This window comes from Doryrhamphus excisus, linkage group LG10 (assembly GCF_037039965.1).
Source record: "Doryrhamphus excisus strain RoL-2023G ecotype Guam linkage group LG10, RoL_Dexc_Guam_v1.1, whole genome shotgun sequence".
Classification (NCBI taxonomy): Eukaryota; Metazoa; Chordata; class Actinopteri; order Syngnathiformes; family Syngnathidae; genus Doryrhamphus; species Doryrhamphus excisus.
In genome coordinates, this window is record NC_136366.1 from 4,275,554 (window position 1) to 4,299,867 (window position 24,314).

Consider the following 24,314-nt stretch of genomic DNA (forward strand, 5'->3'; position numbering starts at 1 on the left):
AAAAGTGTTCCTCTTTGCCTTTTCAACTTGTTGGTCCAAGACTCGGGTTCGATTCTGCGGTCAAAACTTTGTGTGTCCACAGAAGACTCGACCGGCTGGAGGTTCCGGTTACGCTCCCACGGCTCCTCTACGTGGACTTGTTGTGTGAAAGTCAGCTTAAAGTTGTCCAAAGTGTCTTCGTTGGACAAAGAAAGATGGCAGACAACGAGGAACAGCAAGTCTCGTCCAGTACGTCTCTCTTCAGCGAGGAGGTCCACCACTACCAGGCCGAACCAGATACCGAGGACCTGCTGCTGCTGGACCAGCCCAAGCAGGACATCTTAAGCCTGGACGACATCGTGGACTTGGTCGGCGGGGGCCAGGACGCCCTGGAGCGGCACATGGCTGAAGACTCACAGGAGTTCACAGAGCACCCATACGACAAGACCACTTTACTGGACCCAGAACCGCAAGAAGACGAGGAGAAGCCAAGTCCGGACTCCAGCAGCGGGTCCAGTTTCAAGCACAGTCCATTGGGTCCCGACAGGGTGGAAGAGGAGCCACAGGTTGGCCCGGAGAGCGACGCCCTCCCCGCGGCTCAAGCCCAGGAAGCAGCGCCATCCCCCGCAGAGGAAGCTCAGCTACCTGCGGACACACAAGCACCACCGGCTCCGGCATCTTGTGAGTATTCCGATGGCTCAACGCTAACATTTACTCCGCTAACTAATCTTTATTTAACAGTTAGTAGTTTAATGTAGGCGTCTTTTATTTTGGGGTGAAATGTCACAGATTTGGTGATAAATAGACATCGAGTGATCAACAATGATTGTCCGTCTGTGGACGTCTGGACACGGCTAGCTTTGTTGATTCACAGCCGTATTCTGGAGCTCCTGGGAGGCTTTTGATGATTAAAAAAAACAATTTCCACCACTACTTTGTTCTAAATAAGACAAAGTTAATTTATTCACATTATGGGGAAGATTAATGGAGCCCTTTTGGGGCCGGTTAGCATATTAGCTAGCGGCTAATGGAGCTACCTTGACGGCGACGACAAGTCGCGTGTTGACACCGAAAACAGAAAGTATCTTTAGACGTGAAACCGTTTAGTGTTTTGTTTATAATTTAATGTGCGTTTATTGTGCTTTTATTGTGCTTTTGAGGACAAGGTGGCCCCGGGGTGATGTTGTCTAATGCGGCCCACCTGTTTAAGTCTCAGGAGGATGATGTGCTGCATCATCGCGTTGTTGCATCTCATACAAATATAAATAATAATATTAACAGTTAATCCGCATACTTCTATGAATTAACCCGTGTAAAAGCTTTATTCTTGTCATTGGGAGTTTTATCCGAAGAGCAGCATCCATCTGTTCCTCGCCTCCGCCCGCTGCGTACCTTCTGCTAGCCTGTAGCATGCTTCCATTATCGGACACATCTTGTCGTAATTTCTTTAAACATCAGCGATATAAATCATCAAACATTTGAGTATTCATATTTATGTGGTAAAATTGTTTTTTGGTGCGTTAAGCTAAAAAAGAGACCGATGTCTCGATGTGTGTGTTTGAGGTATGCAGAGATCTTGTTGACGTTTGTTTACTAAAAATACAAAAAAAAAGTGGTTTACTGCCAGTTAAAATCAGATGTAATTGTTGGGGATGTTTGATTTCAACACCGGGGAGTCTCAACCATGCAGCATGGTGAGACGTGGATCTGTCCGATAATGGAAGCCTCTGCTCAGATTACTTGCAACAAAGGAATTTGCTGTGGTCGCCTCCCAGTTTTCCTCCCAGCCTCTCCACCCTGCTTCCAATCTGCCGCAATCCCTCTTTAGAGGCTTCGTCTGGGCCTCCTGGACTCCAGCCCTGGCATGACAAGGTGCCGGACCCAGTTCGCCCCCCCACCCCCCTTCAAATCAGCCTCCCCGAATTCAAATGGTATCAGTAGAGGCCTGGTTGAGATTTGTGTAAACATGCTGAGTTTGTCTATGCTAAGTAAAGGCGCTGAAGATGGTGACTTGGTGCTTTTTCAGCATGGAGATGAGACGAATTGCAGCTAAAGGGGGCCTGCAGGCTAGAAGCAGCCTGCAGAGCGAGCGAGGCAGGGCGGGGCTGCCTGTCTGAACAAAGACAAGATGCTCGGACACATTTAGTATGGTGGACTTCGTCATCCTTGATGCGACAGTGGCGCGTGCATCTCTGTGGCGCGGCTGTCAGATAATTAGATGAGCTAGATTAGCGTCTGAGTGATGTTTCAAACACCTGTCTAACAGCAACGGTAGTTTGCGTGAAAGGAGCTACTGAGTCTTTTTTACTGTCGAGCTGTCAACCGAAGAGTCGATATAAGATCTTCCAGTTCTTCCCAAACAGCAGACGTTAGGGGTGTCACAAGATCTCACGAGATTAACATGTAACTACATTTCTCGTTAAGAAAAAAAAACTGTCTGGTGGGCACTTGGCCATTGATGATGATGATGAATTAATTACACAATAAATGAAAATCAGTGTTTTCCTTGTCGCCTGCCTCCAAACAGGATTCACTCTGTGAATTGAGTTGAGCATTTTGGAGCCCTCATACATCCTCTTTGTCTGAATTGAGGCAGGGCTGCTAGCATACACACACCCCTGTGATGAGCAATGCAAAGTAACCTAATAGATATTAAATGAGTATACTGTCATGTATTTTTTTTAGTGTACTTTTCTTAAAGGGGAACTATTATTCTCATTTTCGGAGTTGTGAAGTCCTATAGAGGAGCTACACACAATAATCGTCTCAAAAACCTCAAACTGTGCGCAAATTCAAGCAACAATACAAGCAGTTGATGTTTGCTAAATACAAGGATGAAGAGTCTTGAACCAGTCATGATGTGCTATATATATCACTATATTGACACTTACTATGGTACCCATTATGTCATTAGATGGTCATATCACCTTGTACTTTGGTACGTGACAAAAAACAAAACAAAAAAAAACTAAATAAAAATGTATAAAAATTAATAAATAAAATAAATTTGCTAAATACAAGGATGAAGAGTCTTGAACCAGTCATGATGTGCTATATATATATCACTATATTGACACTTACTATGGTACCCATTATGTCATTGGATGCTCATATCACCTCGTACTTCGGTACATGAAATAAAAAACATGAAAATAAATTAAAGTTAATAAAATCAAATCAAAACAAAGCTTTAATTATATTACAAAAGCAGGAAGTGAACAAATGTAACAGTTACCGATTGTAAAAGTACCAAATGGAGGAGTAGGATTTAATAAGCTTTGCTTCTTCCTACTCCTTTTGGACATGTGGAACTGTGAACTGATTATGTGATGCATTCAATTGTAATCTGATGCATGTTCAAATGAAATAAAACCATTACCATTACAAAAAGCTTTCCAGAGCTTCCAGAATTGCACCTATTCTAGCTATATTTCTTTCGATTTTTCATTTATTCCACCCACAGCCCACCTCTGGGCACGCCCACTCCACTGTGATTGGTCACATTAAGCTTGTATCAGGAAATCCGGCTCACTGTGACAATATTCTCTGAAACTGAGCGTTCGGAGCCATCCCAAACTTCTTTCAGGGCTGATTTCCATATGCTCAAACCTCATTATCTGAAACTTTGGTCTGGTCTAACACCAGAATACAACATTCTAACTACATTTATAGGTTGGAAAAGTAGGGAAAGCATAATGGGGCCCCTTTTTAAAAGTAATGTTAAAATCGCTTAAAATCGGTAGACCCAATGGTGTGGTGAAATCTTAAGATCTTCAACAGAAACCAGAAGTCCATATAGACCTCCACCAAGGCCAAATAATCCTCATTTGGACAGGAAGAACCAAACATATCTTCACATTTTTCTGCTCCAGTCTGTTTCAACATCTTCGGTTCCCCGCAGGTGGAACCTCGCCTTCACGTCCCGGTTTCGCTAATTTGTTCGTCTTTATTGTAAATCGTGGTTCTGGCCTGGTTAAAGCTCCTTAAGACTCTTCAGTCCGATCATCCGACTCCCGCTGTGACTTGTGTCGTCTCTGTGAAAAGCGTTCCCTTCGCCCCACGTTGATTGACAGGAGGTGTAATTGTCCGGCGCCGCCGACCTACATGGTTCTTTTGGGTCACCTACATCCATCAGTGCGTGTTTGTGATGCCGTCAGGTGGATTAGACGGAGCCCAGTGTCGGTGTGCTTGTGTTTCTTGCTGTCCTGGTCACAGATGAGCGCAGATAAGAGGGGGCGATCTGTTTTTTGTGTTTTTGAGACCGTGCCAACACAGCAGCTGACGGGTCAGGCCACGGTCGGGCGGACCACCAAATGTGACAAGTGAGCGCCTCTTTAATCTGTGGCAAAGTCCAGCTTTTAGCACCGTCACGGCTCGCCTAGTGCTTATTCACGGTGTCATCAGGGGATTTCACGGTCTGGCTGGAGGAGGTGTCCGTTTCAGAGAAGAAAACCTGTACAAGTACAATAATAAACACGATGTTCAATAAATACTTTTCTACTTGACAAGTACAATCTATGGAAAGACAGGATTTGTTAATGATCGATTGTATTCATCATGGATGGATACAACATATTTACGATTCAACTTTTGTGTGATAGTAATAAAAAAAAACTATATTAGGAATGCAGGAAGTGAACAAATGTAACAATTACTGATTGTAAAAGTACCAGATGGAGGGGTAGGATTTAATAAGCTTTGCATCTTCCTACTTCTTTTGGACATGTGGAACTGTGAACTGATTATGGGATGCACTCAATTGTAATCTGATGCATGTTCAAATGAAATAAAACCATGACCATTACAAAAAAGCTTTCCAGATCTTCCAGAATTCCAAAACACAAAAACAGATCGCCCCTCTTATCTGCGCTCATCTGTGACCAGGATTCAACTTTTGTGACCCCACAAATTAGTGAATTTGTCAGCAGTTAAAAAAAAAAAATCCAACATAATTTTCCTCAGAAAATAGGATTTTTTTTCACATCTTTGTCCATAGTTAACTCATAATTAATAACATTTAATCGCAGATAAAGGTTTTTATGTAGGTAATGTAAGGTAATTCCTAAAAAGGTGTTTTTAGGAACATTCAGAAAGGATTATTATTAACGATTTTGTACAAATGAAAATACCTAAAGTTGCGTGATATGGACCAAAATTCATATCCCGATATATTTAGGTAGAATATTGATATACGATATATATCACCATACTTATTCCATAAAGTAAATTTAGACAAAAGTCAAAGCCAAATAAGTTTTATTAAAATGGAAACAACAAAAATGGTCAGTGGAATAAAATAGCCTATTCTCTTTATTTAAGTAAATATAAACTAATTTAAATATAATCAATAATCAATCTTCAGTACAACCAGTCTCCACAGCCAGGTTAGCGCCGTTAGCGCTTGCATCTCATCTTCCCCATGACGACAGATGGTAAACATGGTTGATACCGTCTTTATACATCAACCTTTATACAGTCATTTTCACTGTTCACTCCCGCTATGCAGCTTTTCTTTCTCCATTTCTGATCCATTGTTCCAGCTTGTGGCTACAGAGTTACCGTGCTTCAATTAAACTACGGTGGGGGTGGGGGGCGTGTCAAAAAAACGACCGCCGTTAAGAAAACTTTGTTAACACGTCATTAATGCGTTAACTTTGACAGCCCTAATTCATTAATTTTTTACCGCTTATCTTCACGAGGGTCGAGGAGGGTGCTGGAGCCTAGCTGTCTTCGGGCGAAGACCGTTAATTTTCATTGAATATGTCATTCATTTATCATCCTCCCTGGCCTCGTGCCCACCAAACATTTGTTGCGTTTTAATCGCGAGATCATGTGACACCCCTAATATTTACAGTACAGGAGTATTATTGATCCTGACATGGGCTTTTGGTTTGTTTGCTCCTTCAGTGAAAAGCTGAACATTGTGATTGGTTCAATTCTAGGTCCTCTTCAACGTTGGAAGCAAAACCTTGACCGCAGAGGTAACCAAATATGTGCTTGGAGCCGATGATCAGGCTTTCCAATGTGCAGATCACCAATGACATGCATGACATGCAATGATTGATTGTCGTCATCGCACTTGATTGCTGCTGATTTGATTGTTGGCCTTAAATTAAAACTCAATGGGAAGCAAATCACAACTTCCTGATTGTCGTGAGTCAACATGTTAGGGTTGGGTTGGGTCGGGTGATGACCTAAGAGCTCTTATTTACACTTCCTGGCTTTATGCTCCAAATTCCTCCGGGAGTTTCCAGCAACTCCCACAAGAAAAGAGTCATTTCCACAAAGAGACTTTTGACGTTGGTAATTGAACTCTGCTGGCCGAGCACTGTTGAGGTCATGCTTGTGGCAAATGGAGCTATTTTTACGTTTCTACCTTCCTGCTCATGTTCACTCTGCACCAATAGAACTTTGTGTTTTAGTTGGTAGCTAGGAAAATAAGCGCAGGCATTCTTGGCCTCCAAGTTGTTTTTCAGTCAGTTCTTGTTTTTGCCTCTCATATTGAATCAGTGCAGCTTTTTTTCCTGTAATTTTCACATGATTTGAATGTCTACGGGTCAGTTACATGACATGCTTGCGTTTGTGTATTTATAATGAACTCATTCTACGTTTATAGCGTTTATATGGTTCCAGACCAGACTGTCTTGCATGAGTTTCTGCAATATCATTTTTATAGTTGGAGCACAGAAAACCTGTGTATGGCTTAATAAATAACACCACATTGCGCAATGTTTATGCTGCAGAGGGACTCAAGACGGCCGCTAGCTAAGCAGTTGGTCTCAAATGTATTTCTTGTAAACTTAAGAAGCCAAAAATGTACCACTTCCACACAGACTGCAACTGTATGGCTGTAATTCTGTTTATTATCACGGTTCATGTCTTTATTGTTACTATTGACTGTTTTATTTCAGATATCATCTCCATTGTGACAATTAGCCATCATTGACATTTAACTGATGCAGTCTTGTTTGTCGCTGTTGTTGTTATGGGAATTTTTGTTTCTCTTCTTCTTTTCTGTGTTTCTTCTTGCTCCGGTCCGGTCGCTCCAAATGCGCATAACAAAAACATCGAATAATTGCAAATAAAATTTCATGGTACAGGTACAAGTTGTAGCTTACACCTTTCCTGACACGGAGCAAATCTGTTTAGCATGTCTAGATCAACTATACTATCTGCCCCAATGACTGGACAGGACACACAAAAAAAAAAGCCAAAAATGTACCACTTCCACATTGACTGGGAGGAGGGACCCCCTCTCCCACCCGCATACTCAGTCATAAAACAGCCCTCATTAATTATTTCATTCAAAAAAATGTGGCAAAATGATGGAGTGATATTCAAACTGACTGTAATCTATAATTTAATAAACCTTAAACAATCTATGATACTTAACATGATTAAAGCCCTCTTAGACATGAAATGACACGGCTATAGTCACCATTACTCTCCTATTACCCAATATAATAGAATTGAATTGTGTTCCGGTGCTAAAACAAGTTGAGTAGGGGGTGGACAGGAAGTGACCTCGAGGGTTCCGAGTTGAGTTTTGGCTTGGAATGGGTTACAGCCATAGTAGCAGCCTGTTTTGGGGATCATTCAAACCTGCAATAAAAGCTTGTTGTTGTTGTTTTGGATATCAAGTTTGGTGCTTGTGTGTCTCGCATAGCATTACAGCAACATCAGTGACACCTAGTGACTAGTGTACAACACTACAGGTAAACAATACTGCTTAAATAGTCATGTTTTTTAACCGCGAAGGGGTGACGGAGTACTGTACATGTTGTATTCTCGAAAACAAAGACGCAGCGTCATCATTGCGTTCGAGGAGACAAACCCGCAGATCCATCTGCGGTCTTCACGTGTCGCCACAAAGTAGAAGTTGCCGCATAATGGACTCGGATGCTTCTGTCGCTTCTTCCGTCCTTGCAAGCTGACTGACGGCACTCTGCTACTTTGTCGTTTTTCTCTTTCGCAGATGTTCCTCCTGCTCCTCCTTCTAAAGCTCAGCCTCAGCCTCTGATGCAATTCCCTACAGGCAAGTTCTCTCTGCTCCGCTTTGTTTTTCCTGCCTCCTCCTCCCGTTTGTGTTGCCACTTTCGTGTCATCCCTGTTTTGTTGTCCCGTCGCTCAACTTAAGTGGACAAAATAACCCTCTGCATGCTACAAGTAGCGTTGTCTCCCGTAGCATCCGCTGCACGTGAGATGTTTGTGATGGTGTTACCACTGATACTGCATTGTGTTGTTGTGTTGTGACTAATGTGGTGGTTGTTGTACAGTAGCTCGGCAGTCACAAATGATGCGTAGATAATGATTCTCTTCAGTTATCAGCAATTTAAAAAAAAAATAAAAAATTTGTGCGTTGAGAAGAATCATTATAGACCACCACTCAGCTGTTAGGACACACCCAGCATGGTTTATGGCGCCAGACCTGGGTCAAATATGACTACCATACCAATATTCATCACATGCAATACATATAGATGGACACCTGACAAATGCTGGCCAGTCTTGATTGTGGCAGGTCGATGCTTCACAGGATATCTACTGCAGGTTTGGGTTCCAGAATCCCAGCTGGACCACCTCCTGTAGGATTGTTTACAGCAGGGGTCTCAAACTCAATTTAACCTGGGGGCCACTGGAGCTAGGGTCTGGGCCGCATCAGGTTTTCCAAAAAAAACCTGATGCTTTTATTAAAAAGAGAAAAATGAATACACTTTGCTTTGGTTCTGATTTTCTACAAGAAAAGCTCTGATAAAACATTCCACCGTTCTCAAATATCTTCATTTTTATTTTTCTACACAAAATAAGATCAAGAATAAAGAAAATCAATCAATCAGTAATAAATAAATACAATAATAATAATAATAAAACGGCAAATAATTAAAAATTAACAAACCACATATAGTTGGTGGGTAGACAAATTATTTTTTTTCAGATTTAAAATGAACAAAGCGTTATTAGAGCCCTGTAGACATGACAAAACACGACTATAGTCACATTTATACTCTTTTTTTTTTATTTACAACATATTGCGCAACTGCAGGGTCTTGAGACACATGCTAACTCGCAAACTTGAGCGCTAGCGACCTAAACGGTAGCCTTCAAGTTATTTCCTTTAAACTTAAAAAAAACAAAAACTTACCACTTCCACACGGATAGGGAGGATAACTATTAACAGTTATTTAACCTTTAACATGAACATTAATCAAAAGTAATATTTTTTTCTGGGTACATGATACCATACAGCATCCATGTCAAACTTGCGCGGGCCACACTAATGTTAAACTTTCATATCAAGGCGGGGGCCTCAAACTACCGCGTGTTTGAGACCGCTGGTTTACAGTATGGGTGACATTACTGGGGGGTGTCCAGGGTAAATATATATATTCCCCCCCAAAAAAAGTGTCCGCCAGCCACAGTCAAACTTTCAGCAGCACTTGTCTGGCTGGCCTTTTAGTAACTTCAACCCAGGTATGGTGGGCACTGTAAGGAATGGAGTTTGTCTTTTTGATATGTGCTGTATTGCATTCTCCCTCCTCCCTCTCTACTCAAGAACTTGGGCAGATGGGTGATTCCCCTGCTCCCATCTCTCCTCTCTCCCCTCTTCACTCTCCCGATTCCCTGGAAGAGCTCTCTTTGACCGAGAGCCCCAACCAGCCCTGTCACCCAGGACGCGCTGGACCCCTGGACTCCTTCTCTACTGAGGCCCCTGCTGGTCGCTCCAAGGAAATGCCCTGGGCGGAAAAAGAAAAAGACTCTGGCCATAGTCAGAATAAGGATGATCAGTTAGCTGCGCCGTATTTGAGTTTAGGTAAAGACCCAGGGCCTCACAATCTTTGCGAAGACAGCGGCGTTTCGTTCTCACCCGAGGAGAAGCCCGTTAGTTCAGACCGGTCTCTCACAGACCCCTCCCCCTCGAGCCCCCAGATGGTTGTCGAGTCTCACATTGCCTCCTCTAACCCAACAGAGCACTGGGATTCACCATTCCTAGCATCACAAGACAACTCCAAGGTCTCCATGGATTCCTTCTCCAAGGACACATCCACGTTTGGCTCAGCCCGGTACGAGCCGGAGCTCCACAGCAACCAGTCTGATGACGATGACGACTTGATGTACGAGGTGAAGAAGAATAAGAACCCGTTTGAGGGCTTTTCCCCACTGGCAGACAGCGGCTCCTATCATTTTGGGGAGTCCAATTCCGACCACAGGGCTAGTAAAGTCTCGGAAAGTCCCACTCCAGATCTCGTCCAATACAGGCAAGCTGGAGAGCTCCAGGATAGCCCGCCGTCGTTCCTAGATGACGGAAAAACATTTGAAACAGGGGTGAAGACCGCCGACTCCCTCATTCAGCCAGTCAGTCAGTTCTCATCTGGCCTTGAGGAGGACGATGAGGAAGAAGAGGATTCTGCTCTGCCACCCTCACTTCCAGACATCTTAAAGTCTTCCCCGCTCAACCCTGACAAAATGGACTCTGGTTCCTCTGAGGGAAGTCCGGAGGAGCAGAGCCCCATTCTCGAACGTCGGATGATGGAGTCGCCCAATCCCCCGATCAATCTGTCAGCCAACAACCCGTTTGCTCTGGATGCTAAAGTGTCTCTGCTGAAGGAGATGGCTGATGAGATGGAGGTCAGAGTCTCTGACAAACCGAAAGATGACGTGAAAACCTTTGGTGCATTCGATCTCGTCAAAGAGGCCGAGGAAACCCCCTCGCCGCACATGAAGGAAGAGGAACCCGTCAAGATCGAGCAGAAAGATTGGTTCTCGAGTCACGTTTCTCCTAAAATGACGGAAAAGTTCGAGCCTCTCAACTTTGAGAGCAAGACAGCCCGCGCTGAGGATTCCGATTCTGAGTCCCCAACGGCAGACTCGCTATCTCCAGTCCTGGAAGCCATGGCCAAGAACCCAGCCAGCTTCCAAGTGGAGAAGAGCAACATCAAAATGGAGCTGGAGGAGCCCGAGGTGGCTGAAGAGGTCTCTGAGCATGAGGTCTCATCCGAGGAATTCGAGTTCATTGAGAGACCACCCAAGGGAGTGATTGACGAGTTCCTTGAGGCTCTGGACACTTCCAAGTTTGTGAACTCCAAGGCCCCCGAGATCCCCATCGATGACGACTTGAGCTTTGAGCGCAAAGAAGTGATCTCCGGTTCTGCGTCTGCTCCTGTGAAGCCCATCCAGCCCGCCGGGATAGCCGAAGATGCTGAAAGTCAAAGCTCGTACCGCCTTCTAGGCCAGTCCTCCACCCAGAAGAGCAAAGCAGAGCTGGAGAAAGTCCCCAATCCGGAACCAGCACCCCAAACTCCACCTGTTCATTCCACTTTCTCTAAGCCAGAAGAGACGGTCACTAAGAAGAGCGCGGAGGGCGGCAAACTCTTCAAGATGCCAAACCTGAACCTGACAGCAGGTAAACAAAAAGCATGGAATCCATCCCTTGCACATCCTCAGTTTTCATTGGCCTCATCGATTTAACTTCCATCATCACTCTTTTGTTCTTCTTGGTTCTTTTCAACCATCAGCAACCATTAGATCCCACCACAATCCCCTTGATGCCACCTAGTTTCTTTGCATTTTCTTTGAAATATTAATATTAATCCTTGCATTTTGGTAAGTGCAATGCTGGTTTTCTTCCTCTGACTTAACCAACTAAATGTGTGCAAGTATGTTTATGACAAGCTTCTCCACTTATCTGCTTCTAGCTTCTTTATTCTCTGGAAATAACCTGCAATGTTCACATGTGCACCAAGCTAAGCTAGCAGCCCCACCCTACTCTAAGTAGATCCACAGTGGGCCTGCTTGCAAGTGCTTTACCAGCCCCGTCTTTACCGCCAACAACTTTTAATGGGCAGGGCAGATATAAATCCTCAAAGAGGAACTGTGGTAACTTGTTGAACTTTTTCTATAAGCTAATCCATTCTTGGTGGTGATTGTAATCCGCACAAGCTTTATGCTAAATATGCTCAAAGGAGTCAATTGTAGTTGTATTTTGAATGGTGCTACGTTTGAATCCAAGCACTTTCTTCGCTACTGTGGACTTAAATAGAATATGTGAAAGATGGAGGGATCAGGTTTTGGTGTGTCCAACGTAGGGGATCCTTTTCCGGGCCAATCATCACCACACTTGGAGATACGCTCCTGATCAGAATCTTAAGACCACCAAAGTTGTTGGTTCCGAAGGAGGTTCCAAGTAGAACTTCAAAATGTGGACCATTTTTTCTTCTCTGAAACTAATCTTGCTAATGTTGTGTAGTTAAACCCAATCTTTGACATATAGAACATCAGCCCCTAACATTTAATTTATGGAAAATTACAAAAAAAATTTGTATTGTTCTCAGCAAAACCAGCGAGTCAAATGTGCATTTGGAGGGTTAAAACCATAACCATATTTACATGTTTGCTACAACTGTTGATGTTTTTAGAACAGGTTTTGGGAGTAGACTTTTTTTGGTCCTGAAATTAATTAAAATTAATTAAATTAAATGTAATTAAAATAAAATGTAATTAAATGTAATGTAATTAAATGTAATGTAATTAAATGTAATTGAATTAAATTGAATTGAATTAATTTAAATTGAATTGAATTAATTAAAATTAAATTTTAATTGAATTAAATTAATTACAATTAAATTAATTAAAGGCACCCCAGGGGGTTAAAAACACTGCTTTTTTGCAGCGTTGGCGTCCTGTTGAAAAAGCCAGTCATTACCACACAGACAGGCCTTCGGTCGTGAGAGACGCCCCCTGCAACATGTCCACATAGCTAGCTGCAGTTAGGCTGCTAGCTCCCTCCACTGGGCCGTGTGGGAAAAATCTCTGGTGGGATCTCCTTGTCACGCCAGTGACGTTGGAAGCCATCAGGAACCATCAAGGGAGAAGAAAACCCTTCTTCCACTTTTTAATGTCTTCACCGACATCCAATGGGATCGTAGGGCTTGGGGCCGGTGACATTTTTTTAAAGGGCTACTACTTCACTTTTTTGTTCCATGAAGTTCTTTGCACTGTGATCCAACGGTGCAAACATTTTGGTCAGGAGTGCACGTGGATATTCTTCATGGAGATGTCAGTGATTTTATTCTTTTCATATTGTTCCCTCTACTGCACAGAGGCAAGTTCTCACAGGCGTGAAAACATATTTGATGTGTTTTGGAGCTTGTCCAGCCAATAAGCAAAGTGCAGCTTTTCTATGTTGGAGTCTGTGTTGCAGCTCACAAGATGACTCAGCTTGCCCGAAAAAGACGTTGATAGCGGTCAGGCTAGGAATTACTCAGCTTGGCATATTGGTGTGTTGGAGGGTCCCCTGCTAATTACAGCCTCCTCCTCCCTGCATTGCGACACTGGCAGCCCCCCTCCCCTGCAATTTCTGTGGAAAGAAAGAAAGCAGTCAGCAGTAAAGCAGTACTGTGTGTATCTTGGCTTGGTGTCCTAAGTTTCTATGTCTTCAAATGTAGCGTGAGGTCGGCGTTGGTGGCACGCACACACTTTTACTACCGTGCTAGATTGCATCAGCTACGAAACTTGTGGAGATCAAGGTGAAATGTCACTGCATGAAGACAGACATTGCACTTTTATGTAACACCAGGGAAGTAAGGTTGTCGTAGATGTTTGGCAAGAGAGCAGGAAGGTGACATCATTCACTTGCCGAGCCGGAGGCTGCAGAACTTTCTGGAGGGTTCATTCAAGTGAATAGCTTACAGTTTTGACTTTAACTGGGAGTTAACACTTTTCAATGGACTCCTGTCTTTCAAGGAGGCAGCTGCCCTCTAGTGGGTGGGCCTGTTACTACAATGAGCTGAGTTACTGAGGCAATGTTTATGTAACAACTGATTTGGCAAGAAATGAGCACTTAAAATGTGGTTGTGTCAAGTTGTTTTGTTAAGGAAAGAGTCACAATTTATTTCACACTGACGCAGGGTGACCCTGAAGTCTGGCCACATACACAAAAATGCATATTTCATAATTTTTTTCATTCATTCATTTTCTATCGCTTTTTCCTCACGAGGGTCGCGGGGGTGCTGGAGCCTATCCCAGCTGTCTTTGGGCAAGAGGCGGGGTACACCCTGGACTGGTGGCCAGCCAATCACAGTGCACATATAGACAAACAACCATTCACACTCACATTCATACCTATGGACAATTTGGAGTGGCCAATTAACCTAGCATGTTTTTGGAATGTGGGAGGAAACCGGAGTACCCGGAGAAAACCCACACATGCACAGGGAGATGGGCATAATTCCCGCCCCCCAAAAAGATGCAGTTCCCTTTAAGGACACCCTGTAAGAAAGTTGTCGTGTGTGTGTGTGTGGGGGGGGGGGGGGGGGTTACATTGCATTGCTCGGATTGACAAAGAGGCTGAGCAGTGACGGGGAGGGGGGCAGGACACTTTATTGTTGCTGCGTCAGAGCACTGATGACAGACGGTCAGCTGACTGCACATTCGCCTGCTGCAACACCCCCCCCCCTCCTCCCTTTCCCCTCCCTTTCCCCTCCCTCCCTCTTCCTTCCTGCCAGTGCAGTTGCAGCGGGTGTCGGTGTGGAATGTGTGCTTGTGATCGTCCGCCATGGAGAAGGCTGGTGTGGACACAAGCAAAGCTGCGTGGAGACAGCAGGGTATGCCACCATCTTTACTTGCCTTGCCTCCTCGTTATGATGATGATGATGATGATGAAGACCTGCTTCTGTGTTACGTGAGCGGGACTCTGTTACTGTCCTCTCCATGGGTATGATGTGAGTGGGACAGTGTCCTCTCCATGCACTGGGGAAGGCAGTTTGATCCTGGATCATCACATGGCCTCCTCAAGGTTGCTTTGAGATGGAACTTAGACTTCAGATGTTACGTCTTCATCTACTTGACAGTGGGATTATTTGGCTGATGTGCACATTCCTCCCCGCACGCTTTGTTAGTCAACGAGCGCCGCGTCTGCTGGCGATTTCTCGCAGAGGACCTTTGGCCGTGCTGCCACTGTGTCCAAAGGTGAACGGCGGAGGAGGAGAGGAGGAGGAGGAAGTGGTTGTCAACCAGGTGACCTTTGCTGGCAGTTCACTGATTGGCTGAAGGGATGGAAATATGATAATGATGTTCATGTAACTCTTTTAACCTCTTCAACTTTCTGCTTCTCATGACCAATTTGATTTTGATTACCGATAACTTTTTTTTATATCTACTTTTTAATTTAGATGTAAGTAGTTTGTGCACACCTGGAGGACGGAAAGACCAAATGAGGATTTGACCATGTGTACCTGTTGATTTGTCCTAATCAAATACCATGACATTATTTCTATCACTATCTATCTATCTATCTATCTATCTATCTATCTATCTATCTATCTAATCATCAAGTACTCAGATCAAACATTTTTCTTGTTTCAAGAGAAATTAGAGAAGAAAAACATGTAACATTTGACTCAGTAATGAAGGAGAAATTGGTTGAATTAGTACATTAATAGTACATTAATAGTACATAGTGTAAGTGGTGGTTATGTTAAAGGATATATATATACTATATGTCTTGAAATGGACATAGTACATAGAGTAAGTGGTGGTTGTCTTTAGCGCTATATATACTATATGTCTTAAATGGACATAGTACATAGTGTAGGTGGTGGTTATGTTTATATACTATATGTCTTAAATGGACATAGTACATAGTGTAGGTGGTGGTTATGATTATATACTATATGTCTTAAATGGTCATAGTACATAGTGTAGGTGGTTATGTTTATATACTATATATACTATATGGCTTAAATGGACATAGTGTAGGTAGTGGTTATGTTTATATACTACATGTCTTAAATGGACATAGTACATAGAGTAAGTGGCGGTTATGTTTATATACTATATATACTATATGTCTTGAATGGATAATAGTACATAGTGTAGGTGGTAGTTATGTTTCGGACTATATGTGCTACATGCAATCTGACTGCGCACAGAAGAAAGACTTCTAGAGGGAATCTAACCTGTGTGAATTAAGCAGGCAAACAAAGATGAAGTTGAAATAAAATGCTACATTAGAAATCTTTTGGAAAAAGTGTATCTGGAACAAAATGGTGACTGAGGCTCGTTGGTGACTTAAGCGAATATTCGAAACGTGGAAAACTCCCTTGACTACTTTTTGTAATCGAGGTATTTGAATTGATTATTTGAATAATCGTTGCAGCCCTACTTTCAGGAGAACCAGGGTACAGAGGGTATGGAGCCACTAGGCGTGGCCCAGCAAGGTGCACTGTTTCGGGCACACTCTCTGAGGAGCCGGTGTGATGCTACGGAGGTCTCTGTCAAACCTTTTGGCACTGGTGTTTCATTTGGCTGATTGTTTTTTTTTGCGTGCTTAATGTTTTTTTCTTTTTTCCCTCATGGTGATAATTGTGCACCCTAACGGTATTTTGAGCGCGTGGTTGATAAAAAAAAGTTGAAGATGAAGGTCATGTGCAAAGCTGCAGCTCTCTGTGAATCAGGAAGCATCAAGTGATGGCCAAGTGTGAAATGTGATTTACGGCTGATCTTCACTGCAGCTTTTCCTGTCCCGAGGGTTGTTTGAATTCATAATCCTCTCTGCTTGGTGCTTTTGGAGCTCCTTGTTTTGCCGGGCTGCTTATGTAACAGACACACACAGAGGTCCAAGTATATTATACTATAAGACAGTGTGTTGGTTATATGTGTAATGTGACTTGGTTGCAGCTTTGGAGAACTTCCACTAGGTGGCATTATAAGCGATAACAGGAAATACAATATATAAAACCAAGCATTTATGGTTTCAACATCAAACTAAAATTATTTATTATAAATATTTTTATTAAAAAGTAATTATTTCAAATTGGATCTGACAACAAATACATTTAGATTTTTTATTAATATATTTACATTTTTACAAGTATATAAAATATTTACAGTAATAAAATATAAAACCCATAATGGAACAATGTTAAGAGTTAAGAATAAAATGACATTTTAAAAATATATAAATATATACAAATATTTTTACATTTTTTTTACTCATTATTATTTTTAATTATTTTATTATTAATGTTAAAAATTGTATTTAGAAGGTGTAACGACCACCTTTAACTGGTTACACTGTGCAGTTTAGTTTTTTCCCAACTCAGACGTCACTGTGACGTCAGAGCAAAATAAATGCCATTTATAATTTTATATACATTTAGACAAAATTATATGTCCCTCTTATTTACAAAACTATTTTGTAAAAAAAAAGTTTAATTTCATATCGTTTCTATTTGTTTGGATTAACAACTTGCTTGTTAAGCTATGTTAAATACAATAATTAAACAATTATTGCGTGAAGATTTGACCTGTGGGCACATTGTCATGGATGGAATTGTGATGACCTTCCTGTACATCATAAACAGGATATATTTTAATGGAGAGAAAATATACTGCGTTTATGGACAGAATTCTTCGAGAATGTTCGTTTTTCAATGACAGCGAGGCGCGTGCGCGTGACGGAGAGGCCGAGCTGCGCATGCTCGCGGCCGTCCTCAGCGCGAGGCTGCAGCACGGTGCACGCCGAGGAGCTTCAAGATGGATGCCAAGCAGGGTTAGTCTGATCAGCACTTTTACTTCTTTCAGTGGCTTCCTTTTCAATGTTTTTTTCCTCTCGTTTTACTTCGTGTCGCGTGGCCCCATGTGTGTGTGTGGCTCCAGGCCACCCGGGGAAGCGGTCTGCGCTGCCCGTCTGCGGAGGTCATTGGGACGGGCTTAAGGTTTTGTTCTGCCGCGGTGGGTGTGTGTCAAACAGCACCATGTTGATGTGTTAGCACGCCGGTGGTGGGGGAAGGTGGGGGGGTGACTGTGTTTTTCAGTGTAGGCTTCTGTGCTTTAATGGCGGCCAGACACACTAGCTGCTTTAGCTAGATGTTCCGCGGTCTATTTTTAGCCGGGCCACGGCGATGCGAGCACGCCTGAGACCATATGTAGCCAGGCGGTCCCTTTAGGACCAAGGTCCCTCCTCTTTCTCCTCGTTGTCGTGTTGGTTGCCGCCTTGGCTTTTTATGTCCACACTTTGTAAAGACTTAGTATAGCCTAGCTAAGATGCTAGCGACTAGCTAGCTGCCAGCTAACGCGGTAAACAAGTCAATGCTAGTCTTTCTTCATGGTTAACTTATTAGCTATTCGTAAGAGAGGCTAATGCTAAGTTGAATTCATTGTGGAGGTAAAAATGTTTAGTCTTTAGGAGTCTTGGGTCAAATTCCCTTCAGTAGTTCCTAAGTGTGAAGCCCAGAATGGTTGCCATGTCACACAAGTGCTGCTCTTCAACCCTGAAGATGATACTGAAATGAATCACTTTTTAATATAAAATAAATGTTAACATTGCATCCTCTATGATTGATTGACACTTCTGATCACTATACCCTCCTTTTGGCGGACTTCTACCTCAGTTTTGGTGACGTTCCGCTTCTTTGGCATTGGCTTGTCAGCAGCCATGATTGAGATGAACCGAGTGAATCAAGTGTCATTAAATATGGACGCCGCATTCATGAGCCACTTCGCATTTATAGTGTGGGGTGGAGTTGCTTACGCGTAATTGGACGGCAGGTGAAGTATAAATTGCGTAAATATGTGTCTACACCACTTTTTTTTTTTTAGGTCTGAATATTTTTGTCCGTACGCCTGTTTTAGGTTTCTGCTTTGTTCTGGTTTCTGGTGGTTCTGGGTTTCATATTTCCATGCGCAGTTTTGGAGGCCGTCACGCTAAAATGTTAGCATGCATCAGTGAGTCTCGGCATGCAATCGACTGTCTGATGACAGCGCTGACTCGTCTGGAATCCTCCTGGTTAAACTTGTCACAAGCGCAGCTGTCGTGCTGGGGGGTTCGAACGTCAGCTAGCCGCCCCCCAACACAATGTAGCTTACTGAGTAATTCAACTACCGTGTTATTAAACAGTCCGTTCTCGTGCAAGTATATGTCATAAAAGTAGTAAACTCTTATTTGTCATCAAGAGGACGATAGAATGACCTTTTCCATTCTGAGGTCATCATTGAAAGGAAGAAACAAGCTCAGAAGCCCGCTGGATGATCCGAGTCAGAGCAGAACTTTGAGTCGGCTTCGCCCTGCAGGCTTGACGGCATGTGACCTCCAAACCCCGCCTGCTGATCACACTCTGCCATGTCCACAGAGCAGAAAATCGGAGATGAGTCGCATTGGGCCGGAGGAACTTGTCCACAAGATGAACATTGTTGCACGTTGGTCTGAGCAACCTGATGTTGACTTGCGGTCTGCTTTTTCTCCTGAGGCACTCGTCTGCTGGACCACAGCTAATAGACCATGCTCTGCCATCATCTCACATGGTGCACGCAAAATGAAGCCATCTTGGAACATCCACACACAAAATATATAGCGTGATCCATTCTCAACATTACATTTGAATGCACAAATGTACTTGCAGAGTTTGAGTTCGGGCCATGGGTTAAGGAACCCCGAGACAAGCACAATGCGATTGCAATCGCTCCTCCACAGTGAACCATTGCTGTTAACCTAGCATGTTTTTGCAATGTGGGAAGAAACCGGAGTACCTGGAGAAAACCCACGCATGCACGGGGAGAACATGCAAACTCCACACAGAGATGGCCGAGGGTGGAATTGAACCCTAGCTGTGAGGTCTGCATGCTAACCACTCGTCCACCGTGCAGCCCACCTTCTAAATACAGATTTTTTTTAATTAGAGCCTCCAGACATGAAATAACACCCCTATAGTCACCTTTATGCTCCTGTTACGCAATATAGTAGACGTAATTCCAGAAAATAAGACATAAAACACATAGACAACTTGATTGCGACTATCTAAACATGGATTTTAACATTTATCCTTCCATCTGTTTTCTATGCCGCTTATCCTCAGGGTCGTGGTTAGGCCTATCACAGCTGTCTTCGGGCGAGAGGCGGGGTACACCTTGGACTGGTGGCCAGCCAGCCAATCACAGGGCACATATAGACAAACAACCATTCACACTCACATTCATACCTATGACCAATTTGGAGTCGCTAATTAACCTAGCATGTTTTTGGAATGTGGGAGGAAACCGGAGTACCCGGAGAAAACACACGCATGCACGGGGAAAACATGCAAACTCCACACAGAGATGGCCGAGGGTGGAATTGAACCCTGGTCTCCTAGCTGTGAGGTCAACAAGCTGAATTTTCATCCTCCAAGAGGGCATGTTGCTGTATGTTAGCTTAGATAGCTCAGGTGGTGTTAGGTGCCTTGTGTGTTGCGTTGCGGGACATTACTCACATCTTGGGGGACCAACTGTGGGGATGTAAAGCAGACGGGTGGAGGATAAGTGCTATAGAGCGTTTACGTGCCACTCAACTACAATCACATGACCCCACAAACTGTGACAAGAAACTTTGCAAGATGAGGGGGTTAAATATCATGTCTGCCCTCCCCAGTGGTGGATCTCCTCTACTGGCGCGATGTGAAGACCACGGGGGTGGTGTTTGGCGCCGCCCTGCTGCTGCTGCTGTCGCTGACGGTGTGCAGCATCGTTAGCGTGTGCTCCTACATCGGCCTGGCGCTCCTCTCCGTCACCGTCTGCTTCAGAATATACAAAGGCATCCTGCAGGCCATCCAGAAGTCCGATGAGGGACACCCCTTCAAGTGAGTCCATCACGGCGGTCCTGAACGCTTCAGTCACGCTTCAATCACATCTGACGACGTCTTCCTTGTCTTCGCAGGCAGTATCTGGACCGCGAGGTGGCGCTGTCCGAGGACATGGTCCACAAATACAGCGACATGGTTCTGGAGAAACTCAACAAGGGCGTCGGCGAGTTGAGGCGCCTCTTCCTGGTGGAGGACCTGGTGGACTCCATCAAGGTGAGCCGATGGAACATTTAAAGCAACAATCAGGAATGTTTGTCACGATAACGCATGTTGCTGGAAGTATGACACCGTAGGTCTTTGAACATGCAAACTTTATTCATCACCTTCGATGAACACACCAACACTAAGACATGGCTAATGGATCATAATAAGAAGTTCCCTTATAGCCATCTCGGAGCACTATGTCCCCTCTCTGCTTTGTCACCTTGACTCAAGACCCCAAATAGCTGCCCTTGACCATGCCTGCCTGGAACTAGGACCTTGTAACCCACATTTCAACTTGCATGTCATAGCAGAGTGGTAGCGGAGTGTCATATCTAAAAGACGCCATTAAAGTAGGGCTTGGCGATATATCGATATAACAAACATATCGTTCATATCGATATAGGCTGGATTTCGGAGGTCTCATGTTTCAAGATGGCGCCGCCCGAGTGCAAGCGAGTTACAGCAGCTCCGTGTCTCCTGCAGCGTTTTTAGTATTTAATAGTGCTTTAGTTATTACTTCCTTATTGTTTTGGTGCCATAGCAACCCCATAAGCAAGTGTGCAACTATGGATGTTCATCTTATTACGTTTGTAGCTTGTGGCGCCATTGTTGACACATCCCTTCTCTACGCCGAATGATCGGATATCCCCACGGAAATTATATAGGTGTAGAGGCTGCATAGTGGCAGTAAAAAAGACGGTATAAAGGTCTTCAAATATGTTATCAACCATGTTTACTGTCTGTCGTCATGGGGAACGTGACATGGAAGCGCTAGCAGTGCAAGCAGAAACTACCTTTGTCTTTATTTATTTAAAAAAGAGAATATACTATTTTATTCCACTGGCTATTTTTCTATACTATTTACATTTATGAGTTTTTGGTCCATATCGTCCAGCCCTGCGTTTAAAGGAAACTTGACACTTTTACTTTTTAACTTAACAAGTTAACTTTGACAACACTAATTTTTTTAGCAATGCACCAGAAAGCTTCATGGGACCCGGTTTGGCCCCACCCATGGACGAGTACCTGGCCACAGCACCAGGTGCCCAGGTTTTAAGACAGATGCACAGCCTGTTTTAGTAGCAGAGACTCGGAAAACACACAAAATTATCAATTTTGTTTTTATTTATCCTACAGTTGAATTATTATTGTGACAGGCCTAGTTGTTGGCATTTAAAGCCACAGTAAGGAACGCTTATTGTTGGCATTTAAAGGAACTGTAAGGAATGTTTGTTGTTGTCAGTTTGCCGTGCTGATGTGGATCCTGACCTACGTGGGAGCCTTCTTCAACGGACTGACGCTGGTCATCCTGGGTGAGCTAACCTGGCCAGATTAGCTTTGGCGCCATCTGGTGGTGACTAGAAGAATGCACCATGACTTTGTACTGAGTTGATGTTGTTGTTGTCGTTCAGGTGTGATCGCAGCCTTCAGCTGCCCCATCGTCTACGAGAAGCACCAGGTTAGCACCCCCGCCCCGTCCTAGCATTAGCATCCTCCATGCTGTAGTCTTAAAGAAGCATGCTGCTCTGTTTCAGGTCCAGATCGACCACTATGTGGCGCTGGTCAGCAACCAGATCAAAGATGTGGTTGGAAAGTAAGTCAACTCAACACCACAAAGGTCACATCAGTCATGTCAATCATTCCTATCTCGTTCTTATCTTCCAGGGTCCAGGCCAAAGTTCCAGGGATGAAACGCAAAGCAGAGTGACAAGAAGTGGGGAAGGGGGCAGGGGAAGGGGGCAGGGGAAGGGGTCCGGTGTGGACGCCGCCCTTAACTTTATTTGTCAAATAATAAAAACTTTTCTTCCATTTCAGAATTTTTGTGTTTTCTGGACAGCAGAAGCGGTCGGCGTGATGTGATAAGCCACACCCACCCCTCACCCCGCTGCATTTTTCATTATTCCTTCTGACCACGCCCACTTTTTTTTAAAAGCTTGTTGATGATAGACAGCTGCCAAGCCGCCTGTCACTTTTTTTAAAAATGTATTAAATGAGACGCCATCTTCCTCCTCGGGATGTCTGTCTGTGGCTGGTGGGCGGGGCTGGGGGGAGGGGCTTGTGGCGGTTGTCAGCATTAGCGCTTCTGAGTAACTCGCTAGAATCATCTAGAAAAAAAACGTTGTTTTTGGTGTCATGACCACTGTGTAGTGATGGGAAAACCACGTTTACATTCATACACGTAAATATGACGAGAAGAAAATGAAATAGGATTTACAGAAAAAAGACAAAAAAAGCAACCATATTGTCTGTGGAGTTTCTCGACTTCCGGCGTTTGTTTGTTCTGATGCAAGTTGAATGGTGTGCTCGACTTCATACTTCAATTGTGACAATTAAAGCTCCGTGTTTGTGGAATGCATTGTGACATGTAAACACTTCAACCAATAAAGCTTCTAGAACAATTAAGCCCCGCCTCCTGCTCGTTGTGTACACACTCGCTTATCACGGGCTAATTCTTTCCAGACCTGACCACGTTTAAAGGATTTTGTAGAAATACAGCTACGCTGTAATAAGACCCGCTTACTTGTAGGCATACAGGGACTATTAGATATTATTGTCAGGAATAAACAATCTGGTTCTCATTCTATAATTTGGTTCTTTAAGATTCCCTTATCCTCTATTTGAAACCCACCTAGAGTCCTCAGGAGGTGGATTTCTACAGTCGTTAGCGCATACAAAACCTGTACAGGTCTAAACCTTATTGGACCACCTGAGAACATACAAAAACCTGTATCGGTTTTAATCCCCCCATAGCCCCGTAGACATGAAATGTTACATCACGTGGGCAGACTACGGGATCACAGCATGGACAAAAAAAACCTGATGCCGCTAGCATACCAAGCTACAAAGAAAAACACACAAACACCAGTCTTATTTCTGTCTTATTTTCTCTGATTATATCTACTATATTGCGTAATGTTAGCGTAAAGGTTGCAACTATAGGGGTGTTATTCCATGCCTGGAGATTTCTAATAATGGTAAGCTCTAACTATGAAAATATTTTCTTTATTAGGTCAGATCTGGAGCCAATTAACTGTAATAAACGAGGGCTTACTGTATTTGTATTTTTCTTCAATTTGCTATTTTTATTCTTGCAATTAATTTAATAAATATGCATAAATGTTAAAGCTAACCGGCCATATTCAACCTCCTGTGTCTCATACACAAATAAACGATCAAAGTGTGTATGAATTGTGAACACAAGAAATGTAAAAAAAAAAAAAAAGGTACCAGATGGAGGGGTAGGATTTAATAAGCTTTGCTTCTTCCTACTCCTTTTGGACATGTGGAACTGTGAACTGATTATGGGATGCACTCAATTGTAATCTGATGCCTGTTCAAATGAAATAAAACCATTACCATTACGATGACCGCAATGATGCCCCCAGTATGGTGAACCTCCTCGTTCACACCACTAGAGGTCGCCAAACATCCCAGTGACGTCACTACAGTACAAGTCAAAAGCACTGCGACTGAGTGCCAATCTCGCCGGGTACCGTGGCGCGTGCCTGTAATCCAAGC

General features: G+C 43.5%; 1 protein-coding gene across 8 annotated transcripts; it reads left to right on the forward strand.

Moving 5' to 3' along the window:
- Positions 1 to 23,198, forward strand: rtn4b (reticulon 4b). 8 transcript variants are annotated; one of them, XM_058048751.2, is made up of 10 exons: positions 1 to 660; positions 7,955 to 8,014; positions 9,533 to 9,790; positions 9,947 to 11,380; positions 20,381 to 20,588; positions 20,666 to 20,804; positions 22,039 to 22,108; positions 22,208 to 22,254; positions 22,331 to 22,389; positions 22,461 to 23,198. In XM_058048751.2, exons 1-10 carry the CDS (start codon positions 195 to 197, stop codon positions 22,501 to 22,503), a joined length of 2,784 nt encoding a protein of 927 aa, XP_057904734.2. In that variant the 5' UTR covers positions 1 to 194; the 3' UTR covers positions 22,504 to 23,198. The 8 variants fall into 8 exon arrangements, with proteins under 8 accessions (XP_057904734.2, XP_057904723.2, XP_057904744.2 ...); XM_058048740.2 differs by having other exon boundaries at positions 9,533 to 11,380; XM_058048761.2 differs by lacking the exon at positions 9,533 to 9,790 and having other exon boundaries at positions 3 to 660.
- Positions 23,199 to 24,314: the final 1,116 nt, after the last annotated feature.

Excerpts from the sequence above, each read along its gene's own strand:
- rtn4b (XM_058048740.2), top strand. The coding sequence starts at position 195 with ATGGCAGACAACGAGGAACAGCAAGTCTCGTCCAGTACGTCTCTCTTC. Across the intron at positions 11,381-20,380 it reads AAACCTGAACCTGACAGCAG|TGGTGGATCTCCTCTACTGG; the intron begins GTAAACAAAAAG and ends TGCCCTCCCCAG. Across the intron at positions 20,805-22,038 it reads ACCTGGTGGACTCCATCAAG|TTTGCCGTGCTGATGTGGAT; the intron begins GTGAGCCGATGG and ends TGTTGTTGTCAG.